This window comes from Elephas maximus, chromosome 5, assembly GCF_024166365.1.
Source record: "Elephas maximus indicus isolate mEleMax1 chromosome 5, mEleMax1 primary haplotype, whole genome shotgun sequence".
In the NCBI taxonomy this organism is placed as follows: Eukaryota; Metazoa; Chordata; class Mammalia; order Proboscidea; family Elephantidae; genus Elephas; species Elephas maximus.
Genome location: NC_064823.1, coordinates 79,439,466 through 79,457,507, shown reverse-complemented (window position 1 = coordinate 79,457,507; position 18,042 = coordinate 79,439,466). Strand labels below are relative to the sequence as shown.

Below are 18,042 nucleotides of genomic sequence, written 5' to 3'. Positions count from 1 at the left end.
AAATAGAAGTTATTATATAATTCAGTTTAAGATGCTATAAAATGTGTTCTTTGGTCCTTTTAAGTAATCAAGGGAGTTTCAGAAAATAATTTTATTAAACAAGAGATAGCCCTGTAAGAAACCTCTGAAGTTAGGTGGAACAGTTATTATTACCCATATTTGAAAAGCAAAAAAAAAAAAAAAAACTTGTAAGCAAAGCAGTAACTTTATGTCCCAGACTGAATTAATGGCAACATTGACATTGACATTAGAAGCCAGAAATCAAAATCTAATTTAAAAAAAAAAAAAAAAAAAAACCAGTGAGATAGGATCATCACTATAGTCCATTCTGCCATGATGTTATAACCTCTGAATGTCCTATTCTCCAGCATAAAACTTGGAAGGGAAGGGAAAGCAAGGACCTGGCCTTGCTTAGTACCTCTGAGACGACACAGGTTAGAAAGCAGAGGCAATGTCAAAAGAACTATTATGACAACCTTGTTTCCAATCCTATGAAGAGACCGCCTCTTCAGAGTATAGAGTACTATTTAGGAAAAAAAGAGTTGAGGAAGGGAAGAAATCCAAATGATGCATCTGAGTTATTTCCTATGTATTCATCTCTTAACTAGTTCACAGCATTTTTAATAGTTCTAGAAACAATTTTTCAAATACTATGTATCTCAAATTTTTAATAATTCAAAAGCAATTTTCAAATAGTGTTTAAAGATTCAGAGATAACAGTTATAATTATTAGTTCAAAACCATAATAATTTCTAGTAAATTATCAAGGAATTTTAGATTTTCCTCTCAAAACTGTGGGGACATGATATAAATTTTTTGTATTATCTTCCTTCAGAAAGAAATAATGACAGATGGAAAAAGAGCTTCATGTTAGATGTCTTCTCAATGTTCTTAATATATTTTTTTAAAAAACTACGGTGTTTCAAGGAAATCTGTGTATGAGCACAGAAAACAAATGCAAAATTCAAAGCAACTCTTCCAAATGAGTTAACCTCACAAGATGTACATAAGTTAAATCCAAAAGCCTAGAGATTCAGTTTAGCAGATTGGTTAAAGGCATGAACTATGAAGCCAAACTGCTGTGTAGCCTTGGCCAAGTTACTTAACCTCTCTGTGATCTAGTTTCTTAATCTATAAAAATGTGGAAATAGATGTGTGTCTACCTGAGAGTTGTTTTAAAAATTAAATAAAATAAACAATATAAATAATTAGAATACAGCTGATATATAAGTAAGCTCTATAGGAGTAATAGCTATTTTAACTCTAAAATTTATTTTTAAAAAATTACCGAACTACTAGGGTAATTTAGTTTACTTTGACCTGAAATGCTATAAGGCTGTGTACTAATTATTAACCAAAACGAGAACAGCTCAACTTGAAATCCACAGAAAAGAAAGGAAAATAGGTATAGATAAACAAGAAGAAGTGAGCCAATTATCTTTCAAATTCACAGGATTAGGTTACTTATTATACCATGCTGGTAATATATCAATAAAAATATTAACTTGCTTTGCTAAAACAGGGTTAAACAGGGACATCTTGGAAAATTATAAGAATGAATATGCTTATTGTATGAGTATAACTTGATTAGATATCAAAATCAAATGATTAACCATGGGATTGAACTTCTACCAGACTTCTCTACCCATTTCAATCTTTTACTTAGGTTTCTGCAAATTTTTTATTCTAAAATCAGGGGTCTTTTTTTTTATTGGCAAAAATATGCTTCTCTCTTTTCCTGAAGATGATAACCAGAACAACCTGCCTCTAACCATCTGGTCACTCATGCAGCATTCAGGGATTGCTTTCTAATTGTGCTAGAGTACTCTTCCCTTTAGAAGAAAATGAAGTTCCTAAATCCAGTAAGGGAGAACAGAAGGATGCAGAAGCACAGGACCTAAGAAACCCAACAAGAGAGAAATTATAAAAGACTATAGAAACAGAGAAATTTGATGACAAAACTGTTACTTATATGGTTCACAAAATACCCCTTCACTATCTCATTCGATTCTTCAAACTATCTCTGAGGTAAACAGGCTGAGGAGATACTGTTTTTCAAGAGTATTAAGGCACAGAGACTGCTCTAAGATTATTTCCATATTTTAATAAGTAGATTCATAATATCTTATCTTTGATGGTACTTTCATCATCTACTCTAACAGCCATGAAACAACATGTTTTCTGTATGTTTGATGATGACTACTTTCCACTGCCCTGTCTGAATTAATTTAACTCCCCACCTCCATACCTCTCTTCTGTTCTCCCTTATCTATCCATGCCTATATCTTATATATGTTGTTCTATGCCATAAGGTTGATCCCAACTCACAGTGACCCCATGTGACAAAGGAGAACTGCTCTATAGGGTTTTCTTGGCTATAATCTTTATGTGAACAGATCACCAGGTCTTCTCCCACAGAGCCACTGGGTGGGTTTGAACCACCAGCCTTTCAGTTAGCAGCCAAGCACTTAACCATTGCACCACCAGGGCTCTGTACTGTATTGAAATTATTTTATGCCTACCTTTTCCTACTAGACTTAGGCTCTCAGTGAAACTAGGAACTATGTCCTATCTATCTTTGCATTTATTGTGCCTAGCACTGTCTGCTTTAGAAAAAAACTAAGTTCCTAAATCAATAAAGGAGGACAGAAAGACATAGAAACATTAGTCATAACAAACCCAACAAGAGAAAACACTAAAATTACAAAGGACTATAGAAAAAGAATCATGAGAATAAAAATGCACTCATCAGAGAGCAAATGCTCAGTAAACATTTAGCAAATGATTTAATAAATATAAGAAACATTAATTATAAAAGATGAAAAGATTTATAAAGTAAATGATTCTGAAAAAAGGGCAACTATCAAAACAAACATAAAGAACCCTGGATCACTTATTTCTAATCTTAAAAGCACCACTTTCTTTTTTTAACCCCCAAACTAATATTTTACTTTATAAAAATACATTTAGAAATATGATTATAATATCATATTCAGGTCTATATTTCTAAAACTTTTAGTATAATTTTATTATACAAGCATAAAGAATAACACAACAAGCACCGTTGTTTACCATACACAGTCTAAGAAATAAAATATTACCAACAGAGTTTTAGCTTTTGTATATCACTTGCTTTCTAGCTTTTTATATATTTTACAGGGGCAAGAGAAAGACAACTTCAAATGTATTATAATTAAAGAAATGTTTACACTACTGTGCTTTGCTTCCTTAACTCACTTTTCAGTTTTGAAGAATATTGCACAACCATCCACATGCTTTCTCTCCTGCTCAGACATGATTTTGGCACGTGACTTTGGAGAAAAAAATCCGTCATATCCACGCTCCTTCAATGCTGGCAGAAAGAGAGTGAAGTATTGCTCTGTTTCCACTTCCTGAGGTGAAAGAAAAGTTATCAGCTACATGACAGAGAAAAATCTGATTAAGATTTAAAATGCTCAACATTGAGTAAGTTGTGTTTAATTTAAATTAATTCACATAACAAATATTATTTATTATATTGCTAGTAGCTGCCATTTGACAATAGCAGCTTTTTAAAGTTGAAAGAACCAAAAAAGGTACATGATTTTCTCATCTTCACACAACTAGCTACTAGCAGAAGTAGAACTACATCTCAGGCTACTGAAAGCCAATTTAGAGTTCATTCCACTATTTTTCACTTCCTCAAAGCTGATTACTAAACAAACAAGGTTGGTCATATCATAGATTAGGTGTTAGGGAATAGATTTTATACATAAAGAGGTAATTTTTAAAATTATTCATCCTTCTCAACCTTAGTGGAAAGGAATGAGAAGGATAAGACTGAGAGGATGAGATCAATTAATAAATTCTCTACCCTAGAGAATGTTTAGGCACCTGAACACCAATTATTCTTCGTCTCTGCTAATTTAGCAATTACTAAGACTACTTTATTCTTTGAGCCATAAAATATTTTTTACAAATCGTTCCAATGAAATAATATGAAGATACTGATTTATGTATGAAGATTCTCATAGCAGCATTATTTTATAACAGTAAAAACCCATGAACAGCCAACAGTAGGGAAAAGGCTAAATCAATTAAAATATATTCATATAATGAACTATTTTTGAAGAATTTTAATAACATGGAAAGTGTATTAAGTGCAATAACCGAGAAACAATATATGTTAAAAGTGTGATCCCGATTATATATTAAAACTATATCTGTAAATAAATAGATAAGCAAATAGAAAAAAAAAATGTCCAGAAGAAAATACACCTGAAATTCTAACACAGCAACTATCTCTGAGTTACGGAATTAGGTGTTTCCCTCATCAGATTTACATTTTTTTCAAACATTTCAACTTCTCCAGAATAAATATTTTTTGAAGACTAAATCAAAAAGAACACAGTTAAATAACTACAACAGCCTAATTTTGTTTTGCCTCCTCCTTCTCTCCCACGCTTTGTCAGTTCTAATTATTCAAAAAAAAGTTCATTTTTGAAGCTTTTTATTTCTTGTTATTCCTCAGAAAGTCATGTGAACCATAGAAAACATAGTAAGAAATTATCAAGCTACTCTAGTAGAAAAAAATATAGAAATAAAAAAATTTTCTTCTCAGGCTATGCTGAAAAGAAATGTGTGAGATAATGACATTTAAAAATTTTGAAACACATTTAAACATTTAATGTGCTTTGAAAGTTGCTAGGAGAAAAATTACTAAACTCTACCTACAAGAAGCAATAAAACAGGTATTTCATGGAAAGGTGCTTCTTCAGTTAATTTCATTGTGTTTAGAATAAGATAAAATGCATGATTTACAGCACAATAAAAAATGCTTAAAACGTTTATCTTTAAGGAACAACTGTGTGCAAGCACTCCTTTTTTCATTTAAACAGATTCTATTATAAATTAAAATTATACTTCTGAAAGACTAGCAATCATCTGCAGTTTTCTCTTTCAGTAATAGTAAAGATGTGTTCATAAACTGAACCATTAACTCGGACAATGGTGAGGCTATTTTCACTTAAGAAAAAAGTAAATAAACGTAAGTGGATGGCTATACTCAGCAAAATTGTTTTATTGTGAAAATGACATCTGAAATGCTTATGAAGAAAAAAAATTTTTAAGAGGAGAGAAAACAACTTGAGTTTTGTTTTGAACACAGTATCTCACCAACGGTAAGATATATTATTTTTACGTTTACCTTTAAGTTAAAAACAATTTAATTTCTATAGTGTTACCTGAAGACTAATGATATCTGCGTCACAGTTAACAATTTCTTCCATAATTCCCTTTTTCCTGTATTCCCAGTTTAATGCCCAGGATGGGCAATAGCCATATAGCTGCCGGGTAGCATATTTATCACATAACACATTGTAACACATAACCGTGAATGATGCTAAGAAGTGGGAGAAAAAAACAGACAAAAGGGAGAAAATTAGGTACCTTTTTCTAGAGCAACATCATGTGTATACCTACATAAGCACACAAGCATATACTCCAAATACCATCACTGTGAAATGCCTAGGGCAAGATTTTCTGCTTGACTGTATCTACTAAAACCTCACACCGAAGTTCTTTTGCTAGTCTAGAACTAGGCTAACAGTCAATATTTTAGATTTTAGGGAAATTATTTTAATAAAAAAAATTCAAATTTTGTCAGAATGCTAATTTTTTACGTGCAATTTGCTAAGTTTCTCTGTGTAAACGGAACAAAAGTAAATGTCAACTTCATCCTAATTAAAAGACTCTACTTTCATTAGTTTTTATTTTAAAAAAATATCCATACTTAATACTTTTTAGGGGCTTCTCACTCCTCTGAGTCATAAGAGCAGGGACTAAACAAAGCTTAAATATAAGAGAACTTCCTTTCTGCCAAATGAAATGTTCTTTCTGAAATAAAATTTTCATTTTAAAATGTCCCTGAACTGTATAAGGACTGTGCACAAACTAATGCAGTCAGAAGACTATTTCTATCCTTGCTATTCAGAGTGTGCTCTAAGGACAAGCAGCCTCAGTCATCACCAGGAAACTTGTTAGAAATGCAGAATCTCAGGCCCCACCCAGGTCTATTGAACCAAAATCTGCAATTTATCAATTTCCTGAAGTGATTCATATGCATGGTTAAAGTTTGAAAAGCCTGATTTTTATCAGTAATTCTCTACCTGGTCTGCCCATTAGAATCACTCTGTAGAGCTTTTTTAAAAAAAAAAAAGGCTGATATCCACGGCCCTCTTCCAAACTAATTAAGTCAAAATATTAAAAACAAAAACCTGCTGCTATTGAGCTGATTCTGATTGATGGCAACCCCATGTGTGTCAGGGTTTTCAAAGGAAGGGTTTTTTTGGGAAGTAGATTGCCAGGCCTTTCTTCCACGGTGCCTCTGGGCAGACTCAAATCTTTAACCTTTTGGTTGGTAGCAGAGTATATTAACCATATGCACTAGCCAGGGACTCCACAGTCAGAATATTACAACCTGGGTATTCATATTTTTAAAAAGCATCCCAAGTGATTATAATAGACAAACATGGTTGAGAATCACTTGTTTCAATGAACTATGAGGTTATCAAGGTGAAATAACATTTGATTAAGGTTGGTTCAGTTTCAAATGATGGGGAAAGGTAGTAAGAGAAACTTAGCTCTATGGTCATCTGGGGGCCTGACTATTGGCCATTTTGTACAGTGCGGGACATATTTCAGCTTGAGATGATATATCCTCTTGTTATTTATCTGGGGTATGGCCCAGAACCATTCAACCTCAAATTCTGAAGTGAGCACCCTTACTCTCCCTCTCTGGATTTGAAATGTCCTTTGAGAGTGAGGGGGAAAGAAGCGAGGCAGATTTTACTAGCTTTAGTTTTTTTCTAAGACTTTGTGAAATGAGATTTTATAGAAAAGGCCAGAGATTCCTATTTTTGTAATATATACCAACCCAAAACAAAACCTGTTGCCGTCGAGTCAATTCTGACTCACAGCGACCCTGTGAGTAAGGTACAACTGCCCCATACCGTTTCCAAGGCTGTTAATCTTTACAGAAGTAGACTACCACATCTTTCTCCCGAGGAGCGGCTTGTGGGTTCAAACTGCCAACCTTTTGGTTTGCAGCTGAGCTCTTCACCACTGCACCACCAGGGCTCCTTATAACATGTACAAAACTCTTTATACCAGTGCCAGTACACAAGGCTGATTTGGCAATTTTTAAACAGAGGGGGATATTGAGCTAAATTGCTTTTATCACTACTCTCCCATACCCTGCTTATACGTAGTACCTTTTCACTATCTTGGGTTTCATTCCTACATAGATAAATTATCATTACAATTTTGTAACTGTACACCACCCTTAACCATAGCAAGTTATTATACACATCCCCAAATCAGTCAGAAGAAATAAAAGGCATATTAAAAAGTATCTCCTTTTTTCACACTCAGATTCTACTTAGGGAAGAACCATATGTCTCAAGAAAAATCCACAGTTGTCGTTCAACAAGGAAAACCCACATTACTTTCAGAATTCAGCAAATAAAGAAAATTGTTTCCGTTGTTCCTTTTCTTAATGGAAATGTAGCTGTGCAAAATTAAGAAAGCCTTTCTTCCAGAATGTGCTCACTCCTGTTCAAAAAGGGGTTATTTTGAAAACCAGAAAATGGCCTTTTTAATATCAGAAAGGAAATAATCACGCACTAGGGAATGTCAAGTATAAAATAAGTCCACCTAACTACAGGGTCGCTATGAGTTAGAATCGATTCGACAGCACTGGGTTTGGTTTTTTTAACTTAAGGATTTGTAAAAGGCCTTAGGTATTCTCTTTTCACTCAGAATATCCACATACACCCTAATAATAGAAGTGTTATTTACAATAAAACTGATACAGTGTCTCTTGTAGCAGGCTGATATTGTGGCTTTATAGTATGGTGTTTCAAAATTACTACCTCTGGAAAACACACAAATGTATTATATAGTATAATATTTAGTGTTTGTAAAACGGAAACAGAAGATGTTATACTCCCCACATTTCCAAATACATCTTTATCCCAATACAAAAGCAAATGAATTCTCTTATTTAACTTTAACTGAACCTTAAGCTAACTTACATAATCTCTGAATCCTCTTTAAAAAAAAGGAAAGAAAGAAAAAGGGATAGGTGTTATTTTGTGAAAAATGTACACAGGAAATACAAGAACTTTAATTTACTCTAAAAATTATTAAAATAGCAGTATTTAGTGATTGGTTTAACGTTCATATTGAAAGAGTGACATTTTCATTTGTTAACTTTAAATCGAATTTAGATATGAAAACGTACTACTGTATTCTTATGCAAATAACACCCCATGAGGTATTTTTGTAGGCACACCACTGTACCAGTTTTTTTTAATACGATGAGGTAAAAAAAAAATTAACACAGTGCACTTACAAAAACACCTTGCGGGGGAGGGGGGCGGTGTTTGGCAAATAAACATAGAAGGTGCGCATTATTTGCGCAAAAATGTGGTCCTCCTGTGATTTTTTTTAAAAGGCATTTGGATAAATACTAATTCATAGCAAGATATTTTAAGTAGAATTTCTAATCCTAAAATGGCTAATACATTAATAAGAAGCCCTGCAAATGTCAAATCATTATTGGTCTCAAGAAAGAGATAAAGGTTTATATTTTCTAGAAAAGATTTTTTTTTTTTAATTAGATTACTGTAATTCTAGAAATACTAGATTATACCATTAAATTGCTCATATACTCACCCTGCACCACTTGTAGCCCCAGACTTACTGCCAACACAGCAAATATATACCCAGTCTAAATCATTCTTCCAGTGAGTGGGTGTTATCAGTTTACCCTCTCAGGTACAATAAAGTACGTGAGTTGTTTAAAATTTTTCAGAAGAAAATGTATTATTACTCATTTTTCTTAAATCATCCAATACCCTGTGAGAACACATCATTTGGAAAGGTGTATTACAGGAATAATTTTAAAACCAAAAACCGTATCGATATGAAAGATATAAGACACTTGTACATAGGCCTAAGATAGTAAGAATTTTTTTAAAAATCTATCCATTAGTATTTTTAAACTCATTTACCAATGGAGGTACAAGAAAAGTTTGTTAATAATACATCACAAAGCTCAAGTGGCATTTTCAAGTATTTCTGAAAAAAGTCAAGGAAGAAAGAAACTATTTACCAGAGGGCAGAATTTGGTCTCGTTCTTTTAATGTAATCCATGGCCTCGGAGGAAGCTGCTCTGGATGAACTGGAAGAAAGTTGGTTTTTAATACATAAGTTAATTTCATGTGTTTCTAAAATCAGTATTATTTATTTAATTATGTCAAATAAATTTTTGTTTTCTCTTCAGCTTTACTGGTCCACAAACTTAGAAACGTAATATTGAAATTTAATAAAGATTTAGAAACTAAGTTTATGAACAGTTATGCAGAAAACACACAATTAATATCTGAAAAGAACTTTAGGAAACTCACCAGTGGGGTTTCCACTTACATGATATTTATGAAAAGTATGTATTCAAAGTCTTAATTTTAATGTCTTAATTATGTAAACTGTGTTGACCCAAACTTGTTCCTTGCTAAGAAATCAATGCTACATGAAGTTCCAACATACTGATGAACTAAAACACCAAGATATTTTTAAAATAGAAAAATACATATGATTTTATAATAAAACTTACTGAATTTTCTAATGGGGCTTTTATTTCCTAATTTTAATATTTCTCTCTTCTATAAAGTCAGTGCAGAAAGATTAGAACTAAATTGTACAGAAAAAGGAAGGCACTGGTTAAACATTAATTGCTAAGATATGATTATCAATATCACGAAACTATATGCTACCCAACAACCAGATGAAAGAAAATTCACTAAGATTTAACTAGCCCCCTTTTCTTATTCCTCTTAAAATTTATTACAATTACAAGACAATTTGATTCAAGTTTGCAGATTTGCCCAAGGTATTAAACCAGAAAAACCAAATGAGTGTACATATATTCAACTCCAACTCATGGAGACTCCATGTGTGGCAGAGTAGAACTGTGATCCGTAGGGTTTTCAATGGCTGCTTTTTTCAGAACTAGATTACCAGGCGTTTCTTTCAAGGTGTCTCTGAATTTGAACTGCCAGCCTTTTGGTTAGTAGCTGAGCAGTTAACTGTTTGCGCCATCCAAGGACTAAAAAATGTGTTCTCTTAAAACAGAAAACACTCCATCTTTCTACAGCCACAGACAAACTTTGGCCAAAGTATCTAAGATTGTAAAGAGTGAACATTACTAACCATTGTGGTGTTCCACAAGTCTACCTAAAGGATGTGTGCTTTAGCAGCCATTCTTTTCATGGAGTGACACGAACATTATCTCACATATTTCCATATCATTCAAGGAAAGGAGTGAAGGTTATCTTAAGATGACAAATAACTCATGCAGCTGGTTCAACACAATTTGAATCTTGGAAAATAATGATGCCTGCCAAAAGTACCATAGTAGAATCATAGCAACTGTCTCAAAATGGGAAGCCCAAAATATGAATACAATGGGGAGTAAACATGGAACTTTCCAGCTGCTGGGATCCTTGTAAGCAAATTCTACCTTAACTGGCTTGGTTAAAAATTCAGATACCAAGAAACTTCTCAAAATAAAACAAGTGATGTCAACATTTTGGTGCTTCCCGTATGTTATAGATTTAAATGTGTCCCCCAAAATGATACGCTGAAGTTCCAACTCCTGTACCTGTGAATGTGACCTTGTTTGGGGAGATAGGGTTCTTCCATGTAGATGCAACCAGTTAAGTTAACGAGCCCATACTGGAATACAGTGGGTATTAATCCCTTCTGATTATTGTCTTAATAAAAGGAGGAGCAGACACACACAGACACAGAATCAAGACAAGAGGATGACACCGTATCTTACATTTACATGCATCTATAAGCAAGAAAGAAATGCCAAGGGTATAAGCAAAAACCAGAAAGTAGGAGAGGGGCATGAAACACTCTCTAAAAGCCCTCAGATGGAAGTGACACACCTCACACCCTAATTTAAACTTCTAGCCTCCAGAACTGTGAGACATTAAATTTCAGTTCTTCAAGACAACCCATTTAGTGGCATTTTGTTACTACAGCCCTAGGAAACTAAGACACCATATGTGAACAAATGATCACAAATCTTCTTAACTAACATATCATAACAGACATATGTGCTGCCTAAGGTCCATCTGAGCAATGTCCAACCGCACGTATGTCCAAGGTTCCATAAGGTTATAATAGAGTTCAGAAATCCCAATGGGAGAAGACGTAGTGGATGTAACCTGCCATTGTGAATGCAACAGCTTCTGCACACAACACATGGGTATCTCATGTCTCGTATGCAAAGTGAATCCACAAAAAATATTTGAGTTTTTTATGGAGGTGGAGCCATCAAGGCATTACAGACAGAAGCACCATACCATACCTCAACAGCAATGACCCAAAAAACGAAGTAAAACAGATACAAATGTCAATCCTGGGACCCTAAGTATCAAATGAAGAGATAAAGAACTAGATCAAGTAAGGATAAAACAAAACTAAAAGATTTAAAACAAGGAACCAGAGATTTCAGTCTGTAAATGACAGCAATGTCAGAACAATAGAAGGGGGAATAATCAGTGTAGGTATTAAACTTTCAAATGGAGAGGAAGTCAAGGTGGTTCAAACTTAGGAAGATAGGGGTAAATTTCAAGGTACGCACAAAGAAAGTTAACAAACCTATTCATCAAAATAAAGAAAAAAAAGTCCCAGTGATGACAAAATCTACAAAAAACAAACAAATAAAAATTTCTACAAACAAAAGGAATTCAGCACAGGAGAATAAGAGGAACAAAGAAAACATCAATACCACAAAAAACAAAACCACTACAAAATGATAGCAATAAGCTCACACCTATCAATAATCACACTTAATGTAAAATGGTTTAAATGCACTATAAAAAGACAGAGGGTGACAGAATGGATTAAAAAACAGGACTCATCAATATGCTGTCTGCAAGAGACACACCTTAGAAACACACAAATATATTAAAAGTCAAAGTATGGAAAAAACATATCAAGCAAACAGACACCGTAAAAAACCAGGAATGCAATACTAACCTCAGGTAAAATAGACTTTAAGGCAAAAAAAAAAGTACAGGGTCAGCGGAAGAGAGGAAGATACTCAACAAGATGAACTGACACAATGGCTGCAATGATGGACTCAAGCATAACAATGATTGTGAGGCTGATGCAGAACCGGGCAGTGTTTCATTCTGTGGTACATGGGGTCGCTATGAGTCACAACTGACTCGATGGCCCCTAACAACAATAACAAGGCAAAATCCACTAAAAAATGGCATTACAATTGATTAAAGGAACATTTGATCATGACGATATACCATAATAAATATCTACGTACCCAGCGACAGGGCTCCAAAATACGTAAAACAAACTTCAACAGCACTGAAAAAAGAAACTGACAGCTCTACAATAATAGTAGGAGACTTCAATACACTACTCTGGGTAAAGGACAGAACATCTAGAAAGAAACTCAACAAAGACACCGAAGGTCTAAGGCCACAATCAACCAACTGGACCTCATAGACATATATAGGATACTCCACCCCAACAGCAGCAAAGTATATACTTCTTTTCCAATGCACATGGAACAGTCTCCAGAACAGACCACATCTTAGGCCACAAAGCAATCAACAAAATCCCAAACACTGAGATAATACAAGCATCTTCTCTGATCATAATACCATGCAATTAATAGCAGGAAGACTGTCTTAGTCATGTAGTGCTGCTATAACAGAAATATTACAAGTGGATGGCTTCAATACAATCCATGACAAACACCAAGGAAAAAAAATCAAATACAGGGAAGGTAATTAACACCTTGTTTAAAAACCGCTGGGTAACAGAAGAAATCAAAAAAATTCCTAGAATCAAGTGAGAATGAAAACACATCATACCAAAACCTTTGGGACGCAGCAAAGTCAGCGTTCAGAGGTCAACTTATAGCAAAGGATGCGCACATCAAAAAAAGAATGGAACAAAATCAAGGTGTTAATGTTACAATTCGAACAAATAGAAAGAATAGCCAAAGAAGCCCACAGCCTCCAGAAGAAAGTAAATAATAAAGATTACAACAGAAACAAATGAATAGAGAATTGGACATTTGTTTAGAGCATATGCAGCGACCTGGAGAACACTGCCCCAATCACGCAAAGTACTGCTATCTAGTTGGCATCGTAATTGTGCCTTTAGAAGGCCATTCTATCATTCTATCAAGCCAGCAACTTTAGGATGGGTCCCTTGATCTGAGCCAGTGTTGTGTGGGATAACATCATGATGGATAAGGCATTCTGTGTGTCTACAGATAGTAGTTTTAGCAGAAGCACTGTGTACAGGGAAGGCAAATCTGTATTCAGAGTGACTGTCCCAGATGATGAAAGTGGTCCAGTGTAATCAACTTGCCAACAGGTTGCTGGCTGACTGCCCTGAAGAATGGTGCCATTTTGGGGACTCAGTGTTGGTCTCTGCAGACTAAATTATCACATAGGTAGGAGAGCTGATATACCCGTGAGACAGGATGGTAAAGGTATATTACTGGCCTTGCCAGCTGAAGACAAATTGCTTCTAGTGTCTCCTCAAAACTGTAATCAAGAAAAAGGCATTGGAGAGATCAATAGCTGCATACCAGATTCCAGGAGATGTATGACTCTTCTCAAGCAATGAAAGCACATTTGGACCAACAGTTGCCAACTGGAGTCACCACCTGCATTACGATAATCCACTGTTGTTCTCCAAGATTTGTCTGTTTTTTGCATATACCAAATAGGCAAGTTGAATGGAGATGTCGTGGGAATCACCACCCCTGCATCCTTCCAGTCCTTGATGGTGGCAGTAATCCCTGCAATTTCTCCAAGAATACAGTATTGCTTCTGGCTATTTCCCTAGGCAGGGGCAGTTCTAATGGCTTCCACTTGGCTTTTCCTACCATTAATTGCCCTTCCTCCACATGTCAGGGATCCAGTGTGGGGGTTCTGCCCGTTGCTGAGTATGTTCATTCCAATTAGGCATTCTGACACTGGGGAAAGCACTAAAGATGCGTTAGGGGACCCACTGGATCCACTGTGAGAGGTACCTGGGCTAAGGCTCCATCAATAACCTGATCTCCATACAACCCCACTCTGACTGGTAGGCCACAGTAACATTTTGGGTGTCTACTAATTACTGTCAGTTCTGAGCCAGTGTCTAATAATTCACAAAAAATCTGATTATTTCCTTTTCCCCAATGAACAGTAACTCTCATAAAAGGCTAGAGATCCCTCTGGCAAAGGAAAGAAGAAAGATTAACAGTATAAAGTTTTGGCAGTGCAGTGGGGTCCTTCCTCAGGGGACCCTGCCTCCCCTTCATTCAAGGGACTGTGGGCCTGTAAACTGGCTCAGGTCTGGGAACTGATTAAGGGGCCATGACACTCTATTCTAGCAATTCAAGTTAGACTGCCATTCACTTGACCTAGAATTCTTTCACTTATACAGATCAAGCAAATATTTAGTAAATTTCCCATCTATTTCACTCCTAGGGACACCATGACTAGGTAGCAATGCCATTAGACCATATGAGTCAGACGATTCTGATTACTGCTTTGACTTTGCTGTCCATTACGGTAAACATGCCTGTCTTGTTTTTGTTGATTAAGTGCCACCACTTGGCGCATACTATCAGGGGGTCCAATCAATCCCACTGTAGTTAGGTGTCTTAATTCAATTAGGGCAGTTCTCACTGTCAAATCTGACTTACATAAAATAGCAATCACAGCCATCTTCAAGGATGCTAGGACTCCCTTTACAAACTTGCTCCTTATCGTTGTGGTAAAAAGTGTGTCCTCTGGGAATGCCATGGGTGGGTCTGTGGGTTCAACCTGATAAGTCCATTCTAACATGCCAATTTTCCTAAGCCTTTGGATGCCTTCTTCTACAGTATACCAAGGCAGGTGTGGCACCTCAATTTGATTTAGTGTAGGCCACTGCTTAATCCATGCTTCAGTAAACGAACCAAATAAACTAGTATATCTTTTTCTAACCTCTAACCTCTAAAGCTGAAACATTAAGTGAAGAATCTGCGCTTAGTGGGCCCATATCAATAAACTCGACTGATCCAACATTATGTTCCTTGCACAATTGTCTCATACCCTTTATAGCCATTCCCACACATATTCCCCAGGTTTCTGTTTGTATATATCAGAAAAGTCAAGCAGTTCTTTTGGAGTATAAAGTGTCTCCTCCTGGGTAACACTGTGTGCTTCACCTACTGTGGCTCTCTGGGACTTAAGTCTAGAATTGACTCTAAGGCGACAGGTTTGGCTTTTTGGTTTATAGGTCTAGAAGTAGAAAGGGGTGGTGGGAGCGTGTCCTGCGAACATTCAGCAATGTCTTGTAAAACATCTGCCTCAGGTGATGCCTGAGGCACCGCCGCAGGCGATATCTCAGACAAAGACTCTTTAGGCACAGCTGGGTTAATCTCATCAAATGGGGGTGAAAGGGATAATGGTTTTCCCGGGAAGGGTAGCTTAGCAGACAAAGATGGGGTAATCTCTTCAGATGGGAGGCATGGTGCTGTTGGCAGGAGAGATGCAGTGGAATTTAGTGGTCCAGCGTCCTCAGCTTCCTGATCATCTACCTGTATGTTCCCATCCCAAGTTTCAGGATTCCATGTCCTCCCAATCAATGCCCCCATTTTAACTTCAGACACCATTCAGGGTTGGGAATTGAGATGGTATTGTAATTCAGCCACTCTGACAATAAGACTCTGGATTTGGTTTTCAGCAGTATCAGCTCTGTTGATACAAGAAATAAGGTTTTCTTTCTATAAGGGCACAAGTGGCCACTTTCAGATCTTTTATGCTGTGCTTCAGTTGTGACTCTGAAGCCCTGAGGTCATTTCTTTCTTTCACCAATTTGTATAGCAAAAGTAGGACCAACCAACCAGCTTCCTTTTACTTCTCACTCTGACAAAACTGTAGAAAAGCATCCAATATGCAATCACGCAGAGCCTTTTTTCTCACAAATGTTTGATCTATTGGTGGTGATGTTTTGAATATTTCTATTGCCACCCCATGCCATGGATTAGCAGTGCCCTCTTTACTACTGGAGGCAAAGTCAACAGTACATTTAAGACTAGCCAGACTTGTAAACCAATTTAGAAATCTCATCCTTATAATTCTGTTTCTCTAGAACCACTCTTGGTACTGCATGTCTTAGACTGGGTTCTCTAGAGAAGCAAAACCAATGAAGCATACATAGAGAGGAAGAGAAAGAGAGATATTTCTCAAGGAAATGGCTCACACAGTTGTGGAGGCTGGCAAGTTCCAAATCCGTGGGTCATGCATCAGGCTAGAGGATTCTCCTGACTCACGTGGTTGCAGGGAGGGGCTGACAAACCCACAATCAGCAGGTTAGACAGCAGGTTGCTGGCCCATGGGGCTACAGAAGTTGGCAAATCCCTGATTAGGCAGGTCAGACAGCAGACTTCTGGCTCACAGGCCTGCAGAAGCTAGTGAATCCCAAAGTTGGTAGGTGAGATGACAGGCTGCTGGCTCGAGTTCCAAGAATCAGAGGTCAGAGATGACAAGCCTGATGCAGGATCCAGAGCCAAGGAGAGCTTTGCCAAAGCATCCATATATACTGGATGCAGGTTATTCTACCAAGGAAACGCCACTCTCATCAGATACTTGAGTAAGGGTATGACTTCAGGAGGGGTGAGACACATGATACACTCTACACTATACTCATCTTGCCTCATTAACATATAGATGTTAAGATTTACAACAGATAAAATGGAAGATCATTACATCAGATTACAAAATGGAGAATAATTACATCAGATCACAAAAATGGAGGATAATCACAATCATGGCCCAGCCAAGTTGACACATAACATCATCACAGTATCATGGACATTAAGCAACCCATGACTGTATACCAGGATAAATGAAGTGCATGGTGTTCACCAACAACATGCAGAGAGCCAATAAACATGAGAAATGTTCAATTTCCCAGTAACCAAGAAAATTTAAAAATGAGATAGCATATTTTTTTACCCATGTTCACGAAAACATTCAAGTTTTTAATATCCAGGGTTGGTGGTGGTGTTAAGAAACAGCTACTTGCATACCTGCATCTACAGGTAGCAGAAATACAATTGGTACAGCTACCTGGGAGGACAAACTGGCATCATCATTTAAAATTTAAAACACGCATGTTCCTACGACCCAGCAATTCTATTTCGCAAATCAGCCCTATCATACACCTGTTTGAAGCAGTGTTTAAAAAGAGGTTTATTACGGCATGTTAATAATACCAAAAGCAAAAAAAATTACTTGCATTGAGGACGTCTATGCTGCAGTTTAAAAGAAAATGGATGGATATATGGATGGATAAATAGATATGCTAAAGTGGAAAGCTATCCCAGGAAAATTGTTGAGTGAAATGAAGCAGAAAAATATATAATAATAAAATATGATATATTTTATTAGAAACTAAAAGCCACACGTGAAAAGTAATAGTATAAAATTTCTACCCGTGTAATTTTTCTATGTAAATGCCTACGAACAGACCTAGAAGGATACACATCCAACTTAAAAGTGTGGTTACCTACATGAGCTAAAAAGTAGTGGTCAAAGAAAATTTTAGCCATAACAGGAATTATAATATTTTTTACAAGGAGAATCATATATTCATACAAAGAAAAACAAAGAAACTTTGTCATTAGCAGACATTTCCTTAAAGAACAGCTAAATGTGGCTCTCTAAACAGAAATGATAGAAGAACTGAAACTTGAAAAAGGAAAGAACAACGGAATGGGTAAAATTAGGGGTAAATACAATAGATTATCCTTCTCACATGAGTTTCTTAAATCGTACTTGATGGTTGAAGCAAATATCACAACATTAGCTTTTGTGGTGCTCAATGTTAGAGAAAATACTAGAGACAGCTATATTTAAAAAGTAGAGAACATAAAGGAACTTATCCACAAGAAAAGTGGTAAAACACCATTAT

The 18,042-nt window shown here is 36.0% G+C and overlaps 1 protein-coding gene across 7 annotated transcripts in view; it reads right to left on the bottom strand.

The window, feature by feature from the left end:
• The window catches only part of CNOT6L (CCR4-NOT transcription complex subunit 6 like), a 132,670-nt gene that overhangs the window by 29,318 nt on the left and 85,310 nt on the right, over positions 1-18,042 (bottom strand). For all 7 annotated transcript variants that reach the window (XM_049885943.1, XM_049885939.1, XM_049885937.1 and 4 more), the window contains 3 exons: positions 9,155-9,223; positions 5,223-5,380; positions 3,238-3,392 (listed from right to left, as the gene is read on the bottom strand). In XM_049885943.1, the coding sequence (XP_049741900.1) occupies positions 3,238-3,392; positions 5,223-5,380; positions 9,155-9,223 (382 nt within the window). The remainder of the gene's footprint in view (positions 1-3,237; positions 3,393-5,222; positions 5,381-9,154; positions 9,224-18,042) is intronic.